General features: G+C 41.4%; 1 protein-coding gene across 8 annotated transcripts in view; it reads right to left on the reverse strand.

Annotated features, from left to right (window-relative positions):
* mef2cb (myocyte enhancer factor 2cb) overlaps nt 1-21,992 on the reverse strand; it is a 56,997-nt gene that overhangs the window by 18,775 nt on the left and 16,230 nt on the right. For all 8 annotated transcript variants that reach the window (XM_020921357.2, XM_055161330.1, XM_055161328.1 and 5 more), the window contains 2 exons: nt 11,109-11,331; nt 3,871-4,074 (listed from right to left, as the gene is read on the reverse strand). In XM_020921357.2, the coding sequence (XP_020777016.2) occupies nt 3,871-4,074; nt 11,109-11,162 (258 nt within the window). In that variant the 5' untranslated portion in view covers nt 11,163-11,331. The remainder of the gene's footprint in view (nt 1-3,870; nt 4,075-11,108; nt 11,332-21,992) is intronic.

Raw genomic sequence — 21,992 nt, forward strand, 5'->3', positions numbered from 1 at the left:
TTATGTATTTCCACCAGAAAGACAAGTCAGAAGTATTATTGGTAACATCCATTTTACATTTATGAGTGTAAACACATGTAGCAGAGCTTCCTGTTTTTAAAGACAGTGATACGCTTGCTGACTGGGGTCAAAGGTTAATGTACTTAGCCAGTTAAAGCCACTATATCCACCGTATTCCTTAATCCTGAGCTCATAGAAAAGTCAGGTTGGTGATGTGACTTAGTAAACTCACTCGTGCACTGTGGTCATGTGACTGCCCCGCCCAAAACCTTTGCTCTATTTCCCACCATGTGTACATGGCCTGGGACAGGGAACGGAAAACTAACTACACCTCTGTTTCTTTGGGAGGATGTGTTAATCAAATCTATTATAACACATGTCTATAACACAAGTGTCTTCAAATCCTGCCATTTACTCTGATTCCTCAATGCCAGTGCTCTAGTTGCTACATTTTGATGCCACGTTTGCCTTTAGAAAGTGGCACAATCCAAGTAAATATCCAGTACAATATATCAAAAAATAACGCTGCAAAGTGCAACATATTTATATAATAAGAGCTGAATCTAACATCTAATTAATTTATTGGAAAAAAGTAATTAATCTATCTAATCAAATCAAATTAAATATAACACAATTTGAATATTAAGATTGAGAAATAATGTTTTAATTGTAAATTATAATATTTTGTGTGCGATACTGGTTTTCAGTGGCACATCTGTGATTTAATAGAACAATACATTTTAGTAATACACTGGTACTGTGAGATACAGTGATAACAGGCTATTAGCTCTACACTGTAATGTGCAGCCTTAGATGATGCATACTTTTGACTCATTGAAGAGTGGATCTTGTTATTATTTAGTCATGCATCAAGCTAAAATGTACTCAGTAGACCAGACATCTTGCCCTCTGTACTTTTATTTAACTAATTGCTACAGTCACTTTGAACAAAGCTTACAATGTAGTGCATGGCCTTTTTCATTGCTCTGCATATAGCGGCCACTCTATACCTTCTTGTTCTGTTCCAGTTGGACTGTCATAGGGCTGAAATCACACCTGTGCTCCTCTCACATCTCCTCTGTACAAGGCTGAACATACGCAGCCAGGGTGAAACATGGCGAGGGAGCTTTGCTGAATCTCATTAGCCAAGCGGGTAGTCATTAACAGAATGACCTTTGGAAATAATTACCAGCCTTCCTCCTCTCTCCCTCCTTCTCTTCTCACACTCATCCATTCCCCTGTCCCTCCCTTGCTCCTCTTTATGTGCTATAGTTCTTTCAGAAATACAGAAACTATGGAAAGGCAAGAGTATATGTAAGGAGCATGTGGTGGTCCCATGTTTGAGATTACATAGCAAGGTGAATGTTCAGATTAGGTTAATCTTTTGGAAATGAGATTGGGTGCACACCTTTTTATTTGGCCATGCAGACAGGCAGGTGTCCAGGTTAAGACCAAGACAAAAAAACGTGCAGTTTCATGTGATACTAAGTGCTATGGAAGTTGTACATTTGTTATTAAATATTAAAAAAGGAAAAAAGTGCAACATAGCGATAGTGAAATAATATCAGTGTCTGTTCTCCTTTCTGATGTAATCCTAGGATTGAGCAGCTGAGTGAATAACCATCTAGTTGCTTTGTGTTCATTGTTGTAAAATAGGGGATTACAAACACATTGTGAGAACAGGGATTGGGTACTGAGCAGCTGGTGCTTACGTTTGGACCTGATCTGAAACCATTCGGAAAGAGAAATAAAAGACCACTTTCATGTGTAATTAGCGGCCTAGCACTTGCATAATAAATCAACAATAACAGCTCAAAGTGATTTTCTTAACATGGAATAAAGGCAAACAGGCAAATCTATTCTCTTGTCATTTCCCAACACCACTTCCCATTTCCCCTTTAATGCCGTTCACATGTCCAGGAAACCAGCTTGGCAAACGGCGAGTATAGGAAATCTATGTGCGTGTGTGACTGTTTTATCTGCCGCCAGCCTCCAACTGCACTGTAGAGCTGCCAGCATGACATGCATGCAACCTGCTAGGACAGCACACAGCCTGTGTGCTTAGCAGAGGCCTCCAAGGGCTCTTTGAACAATCAGATCATTTTATGTGGACTAAATTGTATTTGGTCATTATCCACCACTGCGATTGCTAAAATATTAGTTTGTGTAGTGCCCTGTTATGTACATGCAACCTACAGCAGTACAAAGATAGAAATAGTCTAAGGAAGAGGGAGAGAAAAGCCCTGCAGCCTCTTGTAAACATGCTGTAGCAGAGAGGCTGTGCATCGCTCTCAGTGCCACTCTCTCAACAACGCTAATTATCAACCAAAGACATGCTAATTACACAGAGCTTTATTGCTAATGTAGCAGGCCTGTATGCCAGCCGCCCACACTGTGAGCTCCGCTCCCCTACCTCTGCTCTCCTCCCACTACACCTTCAGGCGCAGCAGCAACATGCCAGAGAAATGCAGACTTATTCATAGAGTCTCCAAAGACAAGTGTATGAAATATGATATGTCACAGAAAATATGGCACATTTTGGGGACATCTGGGTTTCTTTTCCATTGCTAAATTCAGTCCTTTATCAAGTTCTTGACCTCTGTTCCATTTGTCCAAACAAAACAGGAAGTCCGCCTCGCTCCGGCACTCACCTCTCTCAAACTGAACGAGACACCTACGTTCTTGCACCTGTGACGTAGCTCGGCAGCCGCACACGGCTTGGCAGGAGGCGGCGACCTCCAATACTCCTCTACCCACCCAGGCTAAACGCACCAGTGTCAGCTCTGTGGTCAATCCTGTTAGTGCGCTGCAGCTAAGGATAAAGGCCTCTTCAGATCAATTTTTCCCTCAGTGACTCAGTCCTCCTGGGATAACACTGTAGTTAGTGCATCACTAGTCACTTTATATCCCTTTCCTGTATTGTTACTTGTAACCCATAGCCCTACAAATAGCCACTCCATCACTGATGACCACTATTCAACATTCTCCAAAGTGCATCTTTATCTTTATTTAAACAACTCAACAAAGAATAGAAAATAATGCTTATTTAATTATCCTTATTTAAAACTCAAAATTTCTTTAAAAAAAACCAAGTATGCTGCATGATCATTTTCATTACATATCAGTATGCCCAGTATGTTTTCATTCCTACATCTACACCGTATGGTGCATCTGCTTTTCTTAAATCCAATATGTTCCATTCTCCAGATTAATTTGTGAATTCTTAACCTTTAAAATGGTATCAAGTGGGAGCAGAGGAGGATAATGTAAGGTCAAATCTTTAAGGAGAAGCATGTGATATTACTGTTCACATTCTAATGTATCCAGCCTGGGCCAGCATGCCATCTGGAATCGCGGCGCTCCCTGTGGGCCTTTACACCCGTGTGTGGGCAACAAGCCCAGCAACACCCTGATACTGTGCGGAAACGTGTGCCATACTGTTGTTTTTTGCATTTCCTTTTTTCTGAAAGTGCACCAAAGGCAGTGGTAAACACTAATTAAGAAATTGTGCATGTCCGAGTGTGACCTGACAGCTTTGCCTGGACAGTCGTCAGGAGGTTATGTAACAGGTCTCACGTTGAGCCTAAAGCTGCAGGAGGCTGTCAGCGTCATTTCCTACATTATCTACCTGCGGCTTTTAACATGGCCTTGAGCCTTCACTGCATGTGTCCAATACAAGTGAGATCAACATCCTCCTTAGAGGTGACACGCGCTCAGCTGCTGCCTCACCCTGCAGGATCCGTTAAGGAGGTTTTACAATGCAAATAAAGATTCTGTCACATTTTGTTTGTACTGCTTGTTAGACTGATCTCAATAACAGGGGTGTACAGTAGTGAGAATATAGTGCAGTAATGAGACAGGGACACTCACCTCCACAATGTCGGAATTGGTCCGGCTCTCATGTGGCTCATTGTACTCTGTGTATTTGAGCAGCACCTTGTCCATGTCTGTGCTGGCGTACTGGAACAGCTTGTTGGTGCTATTGAAGATGATCAGGGCAATCTCACAGTCACACAGCACACTCAGCTCATACGCCTTCTTCATCAGGCCAAACTTTCTCTTCGTAAATGTCACCTGATAACAGAGAATAAAAAGAAGAAAAGGACATCATGAAAACTAGCTAAAATCTTAAAGGGTAACCAGATGGTTCATAAGTGAAAAAGGATTTTACACTGAGTTCTTTTAGAAATGCAATGAGGCAGTTTTTGATGTTTCAGCACTTTCTGACTGTAACAAACAATCCACTATACCAGGAAAAAAGAAGCTTCGCTTCATTTAGGGAACTGAAAACACTCTGTCTCAGACAGATAACGGTAAAAAGTCCAGTTAATGCATGTAGATCAAAGAACAGTGGTTCATCACGGAACACGTGTCAACTTAAATCTACTCTAGTTTAGCCACAGTATATCAAACAGTGATGTTTATGAAGGAAAATGTACATACCCCCACAATCACATTTTTCCACTAATATTCATGCCACAGGCAGTAAATAATTTCCAATAGCATCAGAGTGTTCAGATAAACTGCTGAAATAAACCCCAGAAATGGCAACCTTTTCATCATTCAGCGTGTATACGGTTATTGAGTAAAAAGGCTTGTTTAGAAAACAAAGAGTGCCTGCTTTGTTCAAAAGGAACAGATTTTATTCCTCTATTGTTTGGATCTGAACGAAAGCACTGAAAATACGTGATTTTGGAGAGTTGTGCTTCCTTTCTTCCAAGCCATGTGTCTAGACTCCACAGTCGTCTACAAACTAAAAAAGAGAAAATATGTCAGTGACAGGCTGCCTCTTGGAGCAAATCTGCTACTTAATTATTAAAATACTTTTGTCGTTTACATTGGACGTCTGTGTTGACAATGCCTTTTAGAGAGGAGAATATGTGCCAAAACTGTGCCCAGCTGGTAACTAAAGATCCCATTTGTTGATTATCTGCATGTTTGTCTATTCTTTTTCTGACACTTCTGTTAGCCAAAAAACACAGTCTAACACCCTCAAAAGCAAATGGTCTCAACTACATACCAAACAAAGACTAATATTGTGAATGTATTATGCGCTGCCCTTCACATATTCTTCTGAGCTCCTTACAACTTCAAGGCCTGTAAGAGGATATAAGGTTAAATGGATATTGATAGATAGTTTTGGATTTCCTGAAATTACATCTCCCAGGATGCACCAGGGAAAGTGAATATGAAACTACCCCTCGCCTCCAGCTTTTCTCTCCTCTTCTCAAGCCAAACCACGTACTGCTTTGTCACACAATTAACTGACCATTTTAATTTTCTATTTACAAATACATCTTAATGTTTGATTATAAATTTGGACTCTATATTTTAAGTACATATTTTATTTGCATGGTAATGTATTTAGTTACATCTATCCTCTTAAAAATACAGCCTGAGACTTTGGCATATTACTGTACATTCATGATGCACGTGCGAAGTCAAGGTTAGTTCCGAAACTCACTCTCATCTGATTCACAGACAACATACGGAGATACGACTCCCCAGGGCTCTAAATACCATGCTGACATTTACACAGCTATAGCTGAAATGTGAAGATAAAAAATAAGCTTGATTCTTATGAGATCAAAAAGCATCTTGTGACAATAAGATTAATTGTCATATCCACCTTGTTGTGAGATGTATTATGCTCCAAAAGTGAAAGCCAACTAAAAAGGTCAGTTATGTTAGAACTGCTCTATAAGAACCAACAAATAAGGCTGTCAATTTGATTTTATATTCTACTTGTATTATTAAGATGTTATAGCAGTTAAGTAGTGACTAGACTGCATACAATTTGGCTGTACTAAGCATGAATAAATGAAAGGGTTGAATGGAGGAGGGCATCATGGCTTAAACCTACTGGATGACAAATCAATCCATGTTTGACTCTTCACTATGACGCCACAGAAAATAGATACGCATTTGAAATGAGATAGTCTAATATAGGATGTTGAACAATGAGGGAAAACTTTTGTTATGATTCACAGTGACTTTTGCATCACCACAGGAAGAGAATAAGCGTGATTATGAAAACCTTTACTGACCATATAATAACGCCTACATAATTATCACACCACTCCCCCATATCTCCACCTGACACATACAACCTGCTACCTCCAACCCATATATATAACAGCACTGATGCCAAGCACAGATTTAGATAAATAAGGACAAATGGCCGCTCTCAAGTGCTAATGTTAAGGATACACGATGGAGAATGTGATAACATTATATCTGAGCTTGATATTCACTTTGAAAGACAGTGTCATCTGGCAAATATTCACTGACACTCACAATGCTGCCATCTGACCAGTACTACTGTTCTTTCTCATGAATGTCCAAAAAAAAATCATGGCCTGATATTTATTGAGTCATAAGATATTCTGTCCTTCCAAAATGAAAATTGCATCAAATCAACCAGGAAGTCTGTGCATGCCACTATGTAATATGTCCTATGAACCGGGAATGAAAAGACATTAAAAACATTTAAAACTATTTAAGAATATGTTGCTTACAGTTAACATATAACCATCGTTACTTTATGACTGATTTGATTAATTGTCACAAATTATACTATGCTTGCTATAAAAAAAATAGTACAACTCGTCATCAATATAAAAGTGTCAGTGGTGTGCACAGAACAGAGACATAATAGAAGTAGAAGCATGGACGAGGTGGGGTTGAAGAGTTGGGGGCAGACGCACAGGAAGCACATTTGTATGCATTTCCTCTCATAACAGGAAGAGGCCGGTGGCTTCCCCTTCACAATGGCTTCGCTTCTGCTTCCCTCGTCCTGCCCCGAATCCCTGGGGGAGAAGGAGGGGGAGGAGAGGGCACCAAACACTGCTAGTTAGTAAACCAAACATGAGTGTACCGTGTACACTAATGTTGATACATACTGTATATGCGCAGATGCAGCCACTAAATATAAAAATGTATTTCACGGGTTAAGGTCACAATGTATACAAACTGACCTTAATATCCTACATCACCTAACCTATTTGGTAAAGTGTGGTATAAATATTGCACAGTTGTTTTTGTATTCCACTTTCCAAAAAGACCATATAATCACAATTCAGTGAATTACTTAACTCACTACACTGATGCTTTGTATGTTCCTGTTATGGAAAAACACTCAAGCAGGGGAAGACAGAACCACTGGTCAAAAGTGGGTGTCACACAGCTAGTGGCCGGAATGGCAAAAATAACCTGACCATCCTCCATTTGTGACAAATATAGAATTTCTGTTTTTATTTTTAACAGTTTCCACAGGAAAAACTGAAAGTCATAATTCACAGTAAGGAAGAAAATATTTTGATGTGTAAAATAAGTGTAAAATCAATATGTATCTGTTGGGACAATCATTTTCACTTTAATATATGAATATAGCATTATTTATTATATAAGTTGCTATTATAAAAATGTATACACTTTGCTGATCTAACATAAGGAATTTAAAGAAATGTAAGTTCAGCGGGGAAAAAATGCATTTATAATATTTGAGGAGTATTTTGTGGAGATAAAAAGCAACTCTCAACATCATATAAAAATGTGTTTTCACCTACTTGCTTGGTGTATATTCTAGCATGTCAACAATTCTGTGCCACATTTTGTAAAAGATGTATGGACCCTTAAATGTTATCAAAATAAAAAGAAAGAGAGGTGAAGAAAAACATGTGAACTCGAAATATAACAGGCACTAAGTGGAAACAGCAAAAAAAAAAAAAAAAAAACTTAAAAAATACATCTGTGAGGAGGTGAGAGCCTGGAGAGCCCTTTTCAGGTGAGGTCTAACAGCAGAACATACGACAAGGAGTGCCGCTCGCTGTGGGAAGAGACACAGACAGTAGAAGGTGGGAAACAGGGAATTAGTGCCGGGGTGCAGGGGTGAGGAGCTACCCTGTGGGCCTCATTATTTTCCTGCTGTTAATTTCACTCACATATTTTCTCACCCTAGTGCTGTTGATTGGAAAGAAGAATGCTTTGTCGTTGAAACAAAAAGACCCCTTTTTCAGTTTCTGTGCAGTTAACATGATGAGGTGCCTGCAATAGGACATAAAACTAGAATTTTCCCCTTTGGGCTGACTGTGTGAGAGTGGTGAGACAAGTCTGGGAAGAGTTTGGAGATCCAGTTCTTGCTATTTCCTGTTGCCGATGACCTGATCCTTGTTTAACCTTTGGCCCTTATGTCCCTCCCCCCAAAATCCAACTCACAGAAAGAAGAGATTAAAAACAACTAGCCCAAAATGAGTGCAATGAGTTTACTTTCTGAAGAGCAGTAGTGGTTCTAGATGTTGATATTACATGTGCCAGTTCTAAGCCTAAATAAAAGCTAGGGTTTGCATAGCTGTTATTAAAGGGTACAGATTTTTTTTTTTGACAGAACAGTACAGTGTGAAACATCTGTGAAGAGTGGGGAGCCGGGTATCAATCAATCAGAGCCTGACATATGAGCTGCAGCTTGACCACTTGAATATGAGGCAGCACAAGGCTAGTTATGTGTACAAAGGAATTATTATTATTATTATTTTTAATCTTTTTTGTCCAAAAAAAGTCTCCAGAGAGGTAGACATGCTTCATATGTGTAAATGAGTTGATAATCTGGTATGTTTCAGACCACACTGTACAGAACATGTCCCTATGTTTAGCGCGGCTGCGAGTGGTGGTTCTAGTGTATGCACCTATGTGCCGGCCCTGAGTCCATGGCACAGGGGGCCCTTTCATGTGCCCGAGGCTGGGAGTGGGTCTGAGTGGTCGGGGGGCTTGGAGCCAGAGCTCACACACTGCTGCCTACTGTCCACAGCTCTGGGCAGCCAGTCAACGGCAGGGAGGCCTGGCCCTTGTACCCCTGCGCCGGGGAAGTGTTTCTGAGGCCTGGAGGTGGTAGCCCAAAGTGGCCGCCCAGAGAGCCAGGCCTCGTGTCCAAGTCTGCCATGCTCTCAGGCCAAGTCCAGACGGGCAGAGCTGCCCTGTAGGTAGCAAGGTAGTGTTGACAGCCACACAGAGTGGTGCCACTCCATACGCAGGCTGCATAGAAGAGAAGTGGTGCTGACAGGGGGAAACAGTGTACAGTTATTTGTACAATTTTGGGTTATTTTACGTTCTTCAAACCATTGCAAATCAGTCAAACAGCAAGTCCCCACATGGTATGAGAAGAATTGTAGGTGTTTATTTGGTTTTGGCATTGCCGGGAGATTTCCTCAAGAAGGAAGTGAAAATATGCAAAGCAAAAACTTCTGTTTTCTTTCCATTTTGCAAAGATGAAATTAGATGCTTGTGTCTGTCTCTATGGCTGTCTTGTGATGTCCTCTTGTTACATCTGAAATGATGTCATTATTGTGGGTCAGAGGTTAAATGACACTGAATGCCTCATAGTGTCCTATAGTAGTACGCTTCCTCCTCTGCACTGATGACTTCATCGCATGAAGCATGGTGGAATTGACACAAACCAGACAGTTATGTATTTTAAATGATAGAACAACAAGGTTATTTATTGATTTGCCTTTCCCTGAACCTTCTCCTTCCTCCGCCTCGCTCTCTCCTCCGTCAGTGTAGCCCGGATATCTGAGGCATCGATTCCCCTCAGGTGTCCTTCCTGTCTCCCTCTCCCTTCCTTATCCTCAGGAGCCGGAGTGCCTAGTGCAAATGGTGGGCCTGGTCTGCGCTGGGATGAGAGAGCGCAGGGCTGAGATAACACTGAGGAGGAAGTGCGGGTGCTGCTGCAACATGATAGCCACAATCCTTTCTCTCAAAACTTGGTGACCTCTGATCTGCTTTTCTTCCCTCCATTTGAAATCGTTTGGGAAAATGAAGTAAAAAAGAACACTACAAGAACAATGCAGACTTTTAATTACACACTTGATGTTAAAGGTACACTATGTAACTTTTCAATGGCAGGTTTGCCACCTGTTTGTGATGTGATTGCTTTAGGTATGTTCCAAAATATGGCATTAAACATATCTGTCTCCATTAAGACCAGCAGGGAGATGGATATGTTTTTCAAGTTATTTTTGAGAAATAGCCTTTAGGACCCTTTAATGCCATGTGGAAGATTCCAGGTCAAAGCAATAACATCTCCATGGAAAGTAGCTGGTATCTCACTCATCACAAAGGTTACATAGTGTAGATTCAAGTATGGGCAGGCATAAAGCTAATCATAATTTCATTGTTGCATTGTATCAAATCACAATTAAAGGAGAAAAACAGCCAAAGGATAAGGTGTACATAAGACTCCTTGTGTGGCGTGTGACCTGTGAACCAGGGGCCACAGTAGCAGCGTATGGATCCAATTGGACTGCCAGGAAGCTGACAAAGTGTTAGTGGTCAGTTGCGCTGCAGGATGTGATCGATTGTGGGCCTGGGGGGCACTAAGACAGCTCTGTCTCTATCTGCTTCCTGCAACAGAGGGTTGTGTCTGACCAAGACATGTTGCAGACCATTTATGGTTTGTAGGATGGCAATGGTGTTGTATTATGTGTCACTGATTTTCATCCCCTCAAAACAAAACTAAACTAAATAGTACTGATAACAGGTTGGTGATGTGTCAAAAAAATAATTTTGCACTTTAGATTTTTTGACAAATTGTGAAAATATTTAGTGATTTATGAAACTATGAAATGGTAGTAGTAAATTTACCCATACACAGTGTATGGGTCATAGTATGTTTTGTCTAAATTGGTATTAATACTTGTGGTGAGTGCAGATGTATTCAACTGAAATAAACTGACTACTGTGTAACACTGTGTTGTTAAATATGTGCTGGTGATCATTTTATGACAATTGCTGTTTTTGCTATTTTCATTTGGTTTTGTGTTAAAATGACATATGTGTATTTTATGTACATGTATATTTTAACTTACTGTGTAGTCAAATCAGTGCACTGTATGACCAAGAGCAAAAGCAACCAGCTGTTATTTCCAGTGTAAGACTTCTACCCGGGGCACTAACGGCCCTGTACAGTGTACCACTGTATTCTGTACCTGGTTCAGATATTGCCCAGACTCCCAGTAGACCGTCATTGTTGAGGTCTATGTCGGGTGTAGGGTGTCTCCCCTCCTTCCCCCCACCCTCACTCTCATCCATCGTGCTGTACCCCAAGGGCTTACCTGTCTGTTGCGTTCATCCATAATCCGCGTGATCTGAATCTTTTTCCTCCCCATCGTCCCCGTCGTTCTCTCTATCTCTCCTCTTTCCAAAGAACTTTATGCTTTCTTCTTTCTTCTCTCCCTTCTTTTCGTTCTCTTCTTTCTTGTCACTGTTCTGGCTCTTCCTTTATCTGTCTCAGCTTTCTATTTGTACCAATCAATTCAAAGATCCCAGCATTCGTACCTGTAAAACAGAAAGAAGAAAAGAGGGGGAAGGGAAGCATTAAATAAAATGAAATATGGCAAAATACTGAAAAAAATAAAAGTGGCATCATGGAAGCCACAAGGGAGGGCGACGAAAGACAAAGAATCTGTCAACAATGTTGTAAGAAGTGCTGTGTTTTTCAGTGCCGATATCATGCAAATCAGTTTTTTGCATTTTCTTGTCTTTTTTATATATTTTTTTTTGCTCAGGTAGCAACTATGAGAGGAGACAGTGCTGTCAGGATCTCGCCTCGTTCACAGAGAGTTTGACAGTGTTTTGGAACTGCTGCTAACTTAAACACTCTAATCACCAACGCTGTAACATTACCTTTAGACTGAGAAATATATTTTGTTTCTTGCTGTTATACTGGCAATGGAGTCTGCTGCTTTTCTTTAAATTTCTCTTTTAGCACATCTAAACAGGCAAGGATACACCACAGATGTTATGACAATCACATAAACCACAGTCAAAGGTAAAGAGTACTTGGTGCCAGTGGTTGGCAGTATTAACAAACATGGGCATCGTGATAACAGCAATTAGATATTAAGATATATACAGATATTTTAGCTATTCAAAGTACATCATGGGTGTCACTAAATGTAGTGGTTGAGATTTAAGTATCAGATAAAAGTGAAAGGACTGAAAATGGCCCACATGAGCGCTGAAATATCAGTTCATGCACTTTTTCAAAGTACATCCACAATATTATCAATCTCCCGCAATCTCCATCTCAGTTTGGTATAATATATACTGCACCCCATGTACTACATATCTTTCTTACCAGTGGCCTAAGGCAGGTTTTAAAGAGACCACAACAAGTGAGTTATTATTATTATTTGCATATGAAACTGCCAAAGACACCATATCACTGATGAAACCATCCGTTTGAGTTGGCATTGGCACAAAATCGGCACTATAGGTATTCATTTTGTTTACATGGACATTTTCAGCACCATACAGTGATTTCTCTCATTAGTAATCCTTTTTGTTTAGCTTTGGAAAGATATTTTCTGAAAAACTTTTGTAATGCTAAATTGACTTCATATAACACATATAACACAAACATGAAGCAGAGTGGATTACTTGTACTAAGGAGAAGAGACCAGCCACAGCAGACAACAGAGCTGCATGTGCAAAAAGATGCACTAAAAAAGTTTGCATGAGTGAGTGACTGTCCGGAGCGTGCCTGTGTGCTGTGCTGGATGTATGGGTGTGTGTTGGACGGTGAGCTTGGCTAAGCCCGAGCTCCAGTGCATCTCTCCAGAGTGCTAAAGTAGGCCAACCCAATCTATCTCAGGGAGGAGCAGAAGAACTGTTGTTGTGTTTTCTTTTGACAGTAGAGGTGATAACGTCCCTCGTTATGCAAATGAGCATCCCATTATTTAAGCTCAGTGCAATGCAGGGGAGCTGTCAGCATCGTCACATGAAAAAAAAGGAAGAAAAAAGAAAACTCCATCTACGTTGCCTTTTTACCTCGACTTTCTCCTTCTTCTCGCATCTCTCCTTTCTGAACCAGATTTCCGGCACCTGGCAGCACAAGCATCAGACGCCGATGTGGAAGACGACACTGCTTCACCAAAAGACATGTCAGTCTCACTCTCTCTTTCTATCACTCTCACGCTGTATTCTCTCCAACCGCCGTGCGCTATACCGCTCCGTCATTGCATAGTTTCCTGCACATAAACGCACTTGCCAGGCTTTCTCTTCTTGTTCAAAGATGCTCCTCTAACCTGATTCCTGATGAACCAGAGGTGACATGCATCAAGAAGCAAGAAATGTCCCTTGAACTTGTCAACAACATGCCATGGACTCTACCTCCAAAAACAAGTAAATAGATAATGAAAGATGCTTGAGACAAAAGTAAAACCTAGATATGAGACAAGACTTCTTTGTACCTGCCCCATGTCTGCATAAATAGATAGAGTTGCATCAGGCAGGGCATCTGATATAAAAGCAAAACGATGCCGAATCAGTATGAGATAGAAACAAATTGTCAACTCTAATTATTCACAATATTTGACTAACAAGTTGTGTGTGTTTTCTATTTGACATCATCAAAAAGGGAAAAGTACCAGACAATGAGAACAATAACGCAATGGATGACAATAACTTCTTCGAGTTGATGGCTCAGAATACGCCCACTTTTTGCGGAAATAAAACAAACATAAATGCATCATTTGGCAGTTTGGACAACAGCAAGAGTGTGTCATCATAATAACAACAAGATCTAAAATAACTTGGTGGCAGCTCTGAAGAGGCAATCCAAAAACATTTTAGCATAGCTGCGCCTAAACACACCCATCCATAGACAAACAAAGAACTGCCCCCTGGAAGAAAACAAAGAGGCATGTTGTCAGACAAACTCGGATTACAAGGCAACAGTAAGACGCTTGGCACAAGACAGCCAGACAAGGATATCAATCAAGACAGAGCACCTCCATCACAGCCTGACAGGATCACCCCTCCCCCCTCTCCCAACAACACAGGGCCCGGGCACGGGTCCAAACAAGGGGGAGTTACCTCTGTGATCCCTGCCTTCTGGCCTCTTCTCAGCCCAGTGCACACAGCTCAACCTCTCAATGTCAACACCCACTGGGGCAACACCTCAGGCCTTACGTAACAGTAATGCTAAGTCTAAGCCCGTGTCCTGAACACTTAATCCGCGCTTTTGGCTCCCAACTCCAGCCCAGCGCTCCCTGAGGTGAGCCACTGCTGCTGCCACTGCTTCTCAGGCCTAAGCACACCCACAAAACACCCCACTATTTGTCTATGGATCATCAAATGCTCCAGGAACATCTTTCTAGAGTCCTTAAGGGTCCGACAAAGGCTGATGAAGCGTAGCTGTAAGATTTGATTCACCATAATCACCCTGTATATAATTCATTGACTGTTAAAATACATTTTCTTCTTGATTATACAAGCAGAACCTTTTGAAAATTCCCAGTCTCTTCCCTAAGGCTCAAACAATACAATATATAAAGTGGTTAGTTCTCAAATACCAACTGGAAAGATGTTAAAGCAATGTCAACACACAGGTAAATCTGATCACCCATTTTCTGCCCCGTCTATTTCTTCTATGTGTCATCTTCTCAGTCCCCACATGTCTTCCCCTCGCCCACCTTCAACACCACACTTTCTCACCGCCTCCGCCCAACACAAATGCCAAGGCAGCCTCTGGATAAAGACTGCCCACCTCCACACTGGGCACGAGTCCCATGTTCCCTTTCCCCCAGTGGTTTTCTTCATAGAGCATTGGTTAACTTAACCGATTACCACTGATTCATTCCAATCCAATTTAGCCTCATGACGCCAACACAGTGAAACACGGAGAAACTGAGAGGAACAATTGCAGGCTTAGTGAATGTGGTCAAGTGGCGCGGGGCAGTAATCTTCAGCAAGGAATTCTTCACAAGGGACTAACACTGACTTCTGACCTTGACAGGGCAATGGAACTGTAATGTCATCTAAGACGAGAAAGGGAATTTGAATAAAACTGACTAAGTGCCCAAGCAACAGTATCTCAACATTACTTAAGGCTTAATGCTTAAGGGTAAACAGTTTTTCTATTGGTGTTACTGACTGAAAGTGTTCAAAGAAGAAGTTCTTGGTACCTGGTTATAATGGCCTGTACCAGAAAGTCCAGATTTGGTTCTTTAAGTTAATACAGAGTTGACTTCTAGTAGTAGTCTACACTTTGAAGAGGTTGAAATGAAACAAAGTATGAGAGTAAATACAGTATGAAGATGGCAAAGATAGCAGGCAGCAGCGGGTTTTGAACAGGCACCAGGCCTCTCCAGGGGGAGGGGAAGAGCGGTACCCACGACCCTCCCATCTGTTAAGCAGACGGACAGAGCGAGGCAGAGCGGGAGAGAAGAGAGGGAGGATGGAGGTTGGGGGGAGGATTCAGCAGCACATAGATGTAATGAGCTCTCTCTCTCTGTGTCTCAAAAGTGGAGCTGAGAGGACGATGGGAACATCCAGACTCGGCACACCATGAGGCGTGATTCTAGGTCGCCTCTCTCCCAAGTGTTTAGTCACTAAAAACTAATATACAGCACATGGCGCTTTTTCACATTCTAATAGACAGTCTGTAGGGTGCTTGTTAATGTGGCTTTGTTATTGAGGACAGACACTAGAGGCAGACCCACAGAGCACAAAGAGGAACTTTACCTTGACTCATGCTCGGGACTTTTGTGTCACTTGGAAATACAGCTGCTTTATAATGAGAAAACAAAGAATGAGACGAAACTCAAATTCTGAGAACACTTGGTTAAAAAATGTTCCATTCAAAGAATTGTGAGGAAGTACATTTTTACCTAAAAGTGAGCAATTCTGCTGATTCTGATATTCTCAAATCCTAACTCTTCATGTAATAGTCAATTTGGGGAAGGCGGTTTATCGTGAAGGGATTATCTATGTTTTTCTTAAAAGCTCCACCTTGGCAGCCCTACCCAGTTCATGGTACATCTGCAACACATTCGGTTAAAGCATGTGTCCCATAAAATATAAGAAAACACAAGTATCCCCTATCCTCAGAGGAAATGTGGTGGCAAGGATTTTGAAATAACATATTACAGTGCAGTGGGTAAACCTTTTAGGAGGTGTATGGTACATTAAATAAACTCAGTCTCTTTTCAAATAAACTCACATTTCCTTGTAGACAGCAATGAAAAAGCACTTTAATATAGTTCTCAAAATTGGTAACAGTGATCTACAGTACTGTGAAAAAGATGTCCTGGAAAAATGATACAGATTATTATAACTGTGATATGGGTATGGTCAGTGGAAGAGCATTTATCCCTGAACTACTGTAGATCAATAGTACAAGACCAGATGGAGATCCAGAAAGACAGATATGATGCTCTAGTTTTTAATTATTTCTTTTTTGTGTATTGATTAACTTTTTATTAATTGCTTATTTCTGTGTAGTGTGACATTATTAAAATAGGCAGAGATTTGTTTTGTTGGAAAAGTTACTTTGATGAGTGAAGATGTTGTGAGACAAAAGAAAGTATGAGGTAAGAATAAAATCACTAACCACCAAGTTGGTAGTGAACAGAAAATATGTATCCGGCCTTATATACTGTATTGTGCCCCCTAATGTCATTATAGGCTATGTCTTCTTTTGAGTAGAGCTGCACTGCACTCCCATCTGTCAAGGCGAGATAGGCAGGGTGACGAATGGCTATCACTGCAATACTTCTTTAAATCCCTACTCCCTACTGCCACCTACACCCAGCCCACACGCCCCTCGTCCCGCACATATTAATGTCTGCTTCTTAAGGCAAAAGAGTGACCGAATGCTGGGTGGTATCCCAACTGTAGGTGGTCGTCAATGGCTTCTCTATTAGAGCTAATTTAACATGTTACCAGCTAAAGAGATTAGCAACATGTACATGCAGGGATTAGAGTGATAGTGGTGGATTAAACTGTAATGTTGCTTTGCCTCTCTCTCTCTCCCTCTTTCTGGCTAAACTTGACTGTAAAATGTGTGTCTTCTATGTGTTAGAGGATACGTCTCACCTGTCTCACTCTATTAGCTCAAGGTTTAGTCGGATCATTAGCAAGGCAGCGAGCGTTTCACATGTATTCTATTTTCAATCTTTGAGTGCCTTAGAACAGAGACACCTGCCTATTGATAAGGATGAGACCGAGCCAATAGCCCCATGGTTTGGCACTGCTATTTGACACTATTCTGACAAGCCCTGAATAAGAGTGATTGACAAGTTAGAAAAGACCAACATGACTTCATTTGAACTTTCTATTTAATTAATTATTGTTTTGTTCAGGCCTGAGATCTTGGGACAAAAAGAAAAGAAGTATAATTAATATGAGGAACAATTAAAAGTGTGAGAGGGGTTTAAAATTTTTATATTGCACAAGAACAGAGATTTTGAGATGTAAAACGTTAAGCAAGCACATTGAAGACTTGTTTTGAATATGCAATTACTATGGTCATTTGGAAGTCTGCCTTTCCTGTTTACAACTTTGGGAAATCACTTAGTGGTTGTTGTTGCTCTACATATAATTATGTCATTTTGCCACAAAACTAAGTTGAAGTAAATATAAGGTATATTTATGTCAATTAAGCTTGGTTGAACCTCAGGCCTATGTCCATATTTCACAGATGAAGAACTACACTTTTGGAATAAAATTATAACTTTTTAATACAATTCCATCACTTGCATCAATTGGCATCATAAAATGTCCAAACTAGAAATACAGGGTAGTGAAAAAGAAAAAAAAACGTGGATACTTCAAATGTTGTCATAATCTAATCGTGTGTATTCATCAAGGGTTGACCAGATATACAAGGATGTAGAATGTGGCGCGTGCCCTTGGTTTGAGCAGCTGCGCGCCTCACTCAGCACCACCATACAGGCCCTCAGAGCTGCAATGGAGACAGGTAGCCATCAGTCAGAGCCCGCACACAGGCAGGTGAGAGCAATCTTTCCGTAGCCCATTGCTGACTTCCCCCCCCAAGGACAAAATGACTTGACACGACACATCAAGTCCCCCCTTTGAAATGAGGCCAAGGGCTTGTGAGGCTGCAGCTGCTCAGGCCAAACCCAACCAACAAGAGGGCAAAGCAGGCAAACAGAAGCAGCGAGGTAGAAGGTAATGAGTGTTAGGGCAGCTACAGCAATAGTAGTGATAAAAAAAATATAATAATAAAAAATAAAATAATAATAATAGTAAATTAGTCCAAGTTGAATGCTGGCCACACATTCTGATTAAAATACAAATTTGAAAAACAAAGCATAATATTAAATCGTGGTAGGTCACGGTGCCAATTTTAGACCCAAGATGATAAGATTTAAATGGAATATGGAAGTGGTTTCACTGTGGCGGTACACAACTGATGGTAAAACAAAAACAGCTGAAGCTAAGTTTCATTTATCAGCATAGTCACTTTCACTTCTTCTATTTTTCATTCCTCTATAAAAAATGTGTTCCATGGCCAACTACGTATAGTATATATGAGTAAGTCCACCCCCACTTATGCCCATGAAAAGAAAAATAGAAAATACAATAATGAAGGATAAAGCATGCGGTGGAATTGCAGAATAAGCCATTGGGTGACTGTACCCTGCCCCCACAGGAACAGCCGGGAGTCATGTCACTAAGAACACAAAGCACTGACATATTCACCCAATTATGTTCCCCGCCGTGTATGACAATGTCTCAGGATGTTAGCAATGTTCACTGATGGGGGAGAAGGCCAGCATGGATGTGTGCGTCAGGGGTCAAATTACTGCCTATATATGCGTGTATTTGCATCCATGCACTATAAGAATGTTCCCTCTGACCTCGTAATTCTTCTTATTAGGGCTGCCTACAATGAATGAAATACATGGGAAGAAATGAAATGGAATTATGATTGCAATATCTGCAAATATAATTTTGTACTTCTTCACACTGACTTATGAAAATATTACTGTAGGCATGATTTAAACAATGATCAAACAGTACATTTGTACCAACTTCAGTATCTTGATAAAGGTCGAATATGGTGAATACATTCTGATAACGTAGCATTACTGTACACAGGCCTACTCTTAGCCCTTATTGTACTTTATCAGTTCTAGACATCACATTCAACAATCTTACTGATGATCTCGTCACACACTCCCCCCATCCCTTACACTTTTCCTGTGCCACGGCATTCTAATCACCCTAATTAAAAGCTTTGTTCATTTAGAAATCTCTGATGACAATTTGTCTCACTCTACCCCTACAGCAGTGGTGGCTGTGAGGAGAGGAGAATTAAATTTGATCTTCTGACAGCAATTATTAAATGCTCCCTCCTGGCCTTGATTGAGGGCCGCAGGCTAATGCTAATGTGGCTAACCATATAGAACCATTAGCTTACAAGGTACTTTGCGTCAAACAACCAGAAGGGTTAAGCTCAGATGAACTTTGTGGGTTTTTTTTTTATCACTTTTGCCCATGTAAACCAATAAATGAAGATGTTGGTGAGAAAAGACCTCAAGCCTGGATAAAGTTTTGCGTCGGATATGGGTAGGCCTTCACTTCTACATTCTTGACAAATCCAAAAGCAAATCACAGCACTAAAGATAAAATGCAATGCCTCAGAAAGAAAGAAAACAAACAACAACAAAAAAACTTTGGGGAAAATATAAAAATAGCATTTGCCCACACTATTACACACACACACAACAGTTTTAAGAAGTGGCAAGAATCACTATTTTAATGAATGATTTGTACAGTGAAACACACAAAACATGTAAAAGGAAGACACTGACTGAGAAAAACCTGCAACTACTGCATGCCTTTTCGCTCCTGACATCACCTCTGTCTCAGTGTAATGCAGACAAGAAGAACAGGGATGTCCTTCACTGATTCGACCTTCTGCTTTTTTCTTACTGTCTCTGGTCCCTGTGCTCTCCACGGAAACCGAGTAACCTAGATCATAGATGAGCGAGAAAGAGACAAAACGAACAAGACAGAAATTGATGCCAAAGACTTACAAGTTTGCTCTTCCGCAAACAAGACATGGATGATTCCATAATTTACATGCACAAATTCTAGGCACAATCTGGGGGTTTTTAAGAGAAATGACACTATGCCATTTTGATGTTAATAACACAGAGTTGCCGTCAGAGGTTCAAGTTTCCAGAGGAGTGGTGGGTGTAAGAGGAGTAGGTTGTATAGAGTGTGTGGCTGCATACAGTACCTACACATGAGCCTGTGTTTAGGGGAGTGGCCCCCACCAAGGCCAGAGCCACGCCAGAGCCAGGCCTAGCCTCTCATTAGTCATGAGCCGGCTGCCGCACTGCTTTTTGGAGTGGTTAAGGGGTAACCGGCGAGGGTCTGGCACTTCCACTGTACTCCACTCCCAGCGCCATCACAACCTGACCTCATCAAAGAGAGCTCTCGTAATTTGTCACAGAAAGCAGCCAATTAACATATGTTAAGGGAGGAGGGAGGACAAGAAGAAGGGAGGAGAAGACGGGAGGCTGAGTGAAAAAAGATAGCGTATGATTAAAGAGTCTGCACAGCTGCATGAAATCAAGATGGCAAAGAGAGGTTTGAGAGAGACCTCAGCCCCAGTAATCTGATAAAGCTTACTGTTACTTAACCCCATCAGCTAGTGAGAGTGGAAGAGCCATAGAGCGGGCGAATGAAATAATAGACAAACAAATATTAAATTACAACTGTGAGACTAAGCTCTGGCAGGATGCCTCACATCTCAATATGTGGCTACAGCAAAAGTCGGTGAATCATACAAGATGACCCCTATTACCAAAACACTCCTCAGTGACCAAAAGCTATTTCTGACCTAAAGATCATCAAAAAAAAGAGCCTGTTGGGAATCTTACAGTATCATCTAAAAATTTTTCATAAATTTCGTACAGATGAAACAAAAGTGTTTTTTACTCTTTCTCCAAGATCGGAAACAAGTTCTCGAGTTGTTTGTTTGCATTGAAATCTTTGTTCGTCGCGGTGGGTTTTTGCTATTGTGTACTTATTTATGCATGTTGGCGAGCGCGCCGTCTATGTGCAAGTGCGTGCGCATGTCTGTTATTGGGATGTTGTTGTTGTAGGAACATCTTGTGAAGTGACTTGTGTGATAGTTTGCCTTGTTGTTGCATTCGGTGGCAGGCTGAATGCATTAGCAGTGCACGATGATGGTATTGTGTGTAGTGCCGTCTCTCAGCCACCTCTGCCTTGTCTCTCCACAGCAGCTGATCACACAGCCTGACACGCATCTTTGGCTCTTTGTCTTCTGCACCGATCCTTCACCGTACATATGGCTAAGACTCTTCCAGCGAGCTGAAGAAAGGAGGCGGGGAAAAGCTTTAAACAAATTTGAGTGATTTTTGAATTGTGCGTCAAGTCATGGGGAAGTCCCCCTAACAAAAAGAGAAGTGATTTTTTTTCAAATCCATAACAGGGTTTAAAATAGAGACCACAAATGGAGAACATACCATGGTCTATAGATAAATCATGAATGTTTCTTTTTCCTCCTCGTCCCTGTCTCTTATCCGAGCCATCAAGCACCAATTGTTATTTATTCCTTTTTCATATTTGGGAATCTAAGGCCAGAGCAATGGAGTGAAGGAGTGAGTGAATGAGGGGGGGTGGGGGTTCATAGGGCCTGGTTACATTTTCTCTTCTTGGTGCAGTATGCTTGGTTCAGGAGCTGCTGGTTGAGAGGAGGACCTGGCTGCCTGGAGTTCCCCCCACCAGCGCTACCAGCACTCAACTCCCTGCGCAGCGAGCACAGCTGCACCGTTCACATAACCTCGCCTGCCCCCTCCCACTCCCCCAAGCTAATGATAGCAGAGCACGTCCCCTACACAAGGCAACAGCTTTTTCCACTTCATGCACTCTACATAGACAAACCCGTAGCGAGCACTGGACACAAACTAGTGGGCACAACCTATCCCCTTTCCTCTCTTCATTTTTCTCATATCATTCAATTTCTCCCCCATGCTTCTGTCCTGAGAAAAATCCCCCTGGCCTCATGACGAGCGCGGGCCTGAGAATGTAACACACAAACACACAGTTCCCCTCTGCACAACCCTGCGCAGCAAGTGACCTGTATCACAGCTGTGTGTGGGAAGCTGGGCTGGTGGCTGTGTTCCTACCACAACCCACTATGTGAATGCATA

The sequence above is a fragment of the Boleophthalmus pectinirostris genome, unplaced genomic scaffold, assembly GCF_026225935.1.
Source record: "Boleophthalmus pectinirostris isolate CB_2022bp ecotype Guang Dong unplaced genomic scaffold, ASM2622593v1 HiC_scaffold_4, whole genome shotgun sequence".
Classification (NCBI taxonomy): domain Eukaryota; kingdom Metazoa; phylum Chordata; class Actinopteri; order Gobiiformes; family Gobiidae; genus Boleophthalmus; species Boleophthalmus pectinirostris.